The sequence below is a fragment of the Penaeus japonicus genome, unplaced genomic scaffold, assembly GCF_977035675.1.
Source record: "Penaeus japonicus unplaced genomic scaffold, GWHDUDI00000001_assembly GWHDUDI00000039, whole genome shotgun sequence".
NCBI classification, from domain to species: Eukaryota; Metazoa; Arthropoda; class Malacostraca; order Decapoda; family Penaeidae; genus Penaeus; species Penaeus japonicus.
The window spans coordinates 23,847,837-23,850,336 of record NW_028234441.1 but is presented as its reverse complement, the minus strand read 5'-3'; the positions used below and the strand labels follow the sequence as shown (position 1 = coordinate 23,850,336).

The following is a 2,500-nucleotide window of genomic DNA, read 5'->3' as shown; positions in this document are numbered from 1 at the left end:
CTATGACTAATCTCACTGTAAAAGAAAGACAATAATGAAAATATGAATAAAATACGTTTGGCGATCTTTACCTAAGACGCATCGTAAAGGACACTCTTCTAATTTTCTGTGCAGGATTTAACCATAAAGTTGCACTGATATAACATATATGTACATTTAGGTACAAAACCATGATGGCCCCACGAGTATGGAATCTGTCCTTTTCTTTTCGCCCTTGGCTCCAGGAAGTCACATTTCTTATGCAAAAAAGATCTCAAGCTACCCTGCGATATTCTAAATCGATTCAAAATGGTCATAGAAACCTCTAAAATCGCATTTACACAAGGGGACTTCAGCGCCTCGAACCTTCTCGAAGGTGCTTAAAGTGCTTCCCTGGAATATCTACCCATGAGGAGTCCCTTGAGGCTTTTGAGTTTCTGGCGCCTATGCCCCCCTAAAAGAAACCAAATTGCAAAAATAAACGGAATCACGACATAAACACAGTTGCTACCCCCACCCCACCCTCGTGTCTCTCCTCTCTCTCTCTCTCCTCTCTCTCTCTTTCTAGTCCTTATACCCGATTGTGGCTTCCCTTCTGCCGAGACTACGATAGCCCAAGTAGGATTTTATTGAGATGTGAATGAATATCATTTATGATACATCATCCTGTTAAATACAAACATACTTCTTGACTTTCTGATAAATTCTTTCCTCCAGGAGCATACATATATTTTATTAACATATATGTGCGCCACATATTTCAAGTATGTAATCATGTGACCTTAGGAGAGGACTTAGCATGCTGAGGGTGATAATCCATACTGTTATATCGTTCTCCTGATATGTAAACATTTAATTGTGTATGCTTGTGATTGACCCGTCTTTTGCTCTGTATATATTTCAATATGTTGACATAGCTGTAAGGTTTTGTAAAATATATGTGAGCCCAAAGAGGGACTAAGATTGGGGTGAGGATACCTATGTTACCTCATCCTTTTGAGATGTACGTAATCACTTGTCTCAATAAACTCGTCAAAGTCAAAAAAGGTCTCTCTTTCTCTCTCTTAAAAGAAAAAAAAAAAAAAAAAAAAAAAAAAAACGACAGCCAATGATTTTAAACCAAAGGACCTTACTTATTATCCGAGTCGGAAGCGATATGTAGCATGAGCTCAGGTTCGGGATAAATTCCATCAACCTTACAGATAACGGTCACGGTGTCTTCTTCGCGCTTGTCCGTCCACACGCTCACTTCGGAGGGTTTGCCTGTTGGGAAGGTCATGTATGAGTTCACTCTTGGAAGGTTCTGGAAGCTGATGTTAGGTTGGGAAGAAGGGTTCGATTAGGAAGGTTCATTTTAGAGACCTATTTGATTTGGAGAGAATTATGGATGGTTTTTGATTATTTTTTTTTTGATAAGCAAGCAATGTTTGTTTTATATCATGTTTGCATAAATCCATGATGAAATTGATAAACATGTTTTGCAAGTTACACATATTTGGTAGAATTTAATGACATTGTTCATAATAAATGATAATAATAATCACAGTGATACAAATCATCTTTCTAAAAGCAATGATAGTGATGGGGACAATGGGGATAATGATGATGATGATGATACGAGGATAATAATGACAATAATAATAATAATAATGATAATAATAGTAGTAGTAATGATGACAATAATGAAAAAATAATAATAACAATGGAAATGATAATGATAAAAAACTACTACTGCTGCTACTAATGATAGTAAACGACAAAAAACAAAACAAAAACAAAAACAATAAAAGAAAGGAAAAGTGACAAAATAATAACAACGCAAATAAAAATATCGACAACAATAACAAAACCCCTAATACACAACCCACAAACCTCTCCAACCCAACCCGTAAATAAAAACAAAACAAAACCGAACCGGGGTCGGTCGCGCGCTGCCGACCGCCCCCGACCTCAACTCACTGTAAACAATGAGCTTCTGTATATACGTCTTCTCATCCTCAAACGATGAAACAGAGCATGTATATTCTCCGGAGAGCTCTGTCGTAGGCTTGATGACGTAGAGAGCACGATGCCTGTGATATTCTTCGTCTTTGGCTACGTACTCCAAGTCTAGACGGTCTTCTAAGATGCCTATAGCCTGGAAGAGTTGGCATGGCGTTAGGGGCATGGCGTTAGAGGCAAGGCGTGAAAAGGTGTTGGTGGTTGCTAGGATAAAGCGTGAGGGTTCGTGTTACCATGATGTAGAAGTTGGTTATGATCATGTAGGTCGTAATGGTTTTTATTGGATATTATGGTTATGATGATATTTAGAATGATAATAGTGTTCTGTTACTACTAAAGTTTGTAAGGCTAATGACAATTATGATGATGATGATAATAATGATGAGGATGGTGATAATAGTAATGATAATGAGGATGATAATAATAGTAATAAGAAAAATAATACTAGTGATAACGATAACTACAACAGCAATGATAATTATAATAATAATGATAACGATTATACTAATGGAATAACATT

General features: G+C 36.8%; 1 protein-coding gene across 7 annotated transcripts in view; it reads right to left on the bottom strand.

The window, feature by feature from the left end:
• The window catches only part of LOC122250497 (uncharacterized), a 17,397-nt gene that overhangs the window by 4,919 nt on the left and 9,978 nt on the right, over positions 1-2,500 (bottom strand). For all 7 annotated transcript variants that reach the window (XM_043011933.2, XM_086533673.1, XM_086533671.1 and 4 more), the window contains exons 4-5: positions 1,939-2,116; positions 1,113-1,242 (exon numbers count right to left, since the gene is read on the bottom strand). In XM_043011933.2, coding sequence (XP_042867867.2) covers positions 1,113-1,242; positions 1,939-2,116 — 308 coding nt within the window. The remainder of the gene's footprint in view (positions 1-1,112; positions 1,243-1,938; positions 2,117-2,500) is intronic.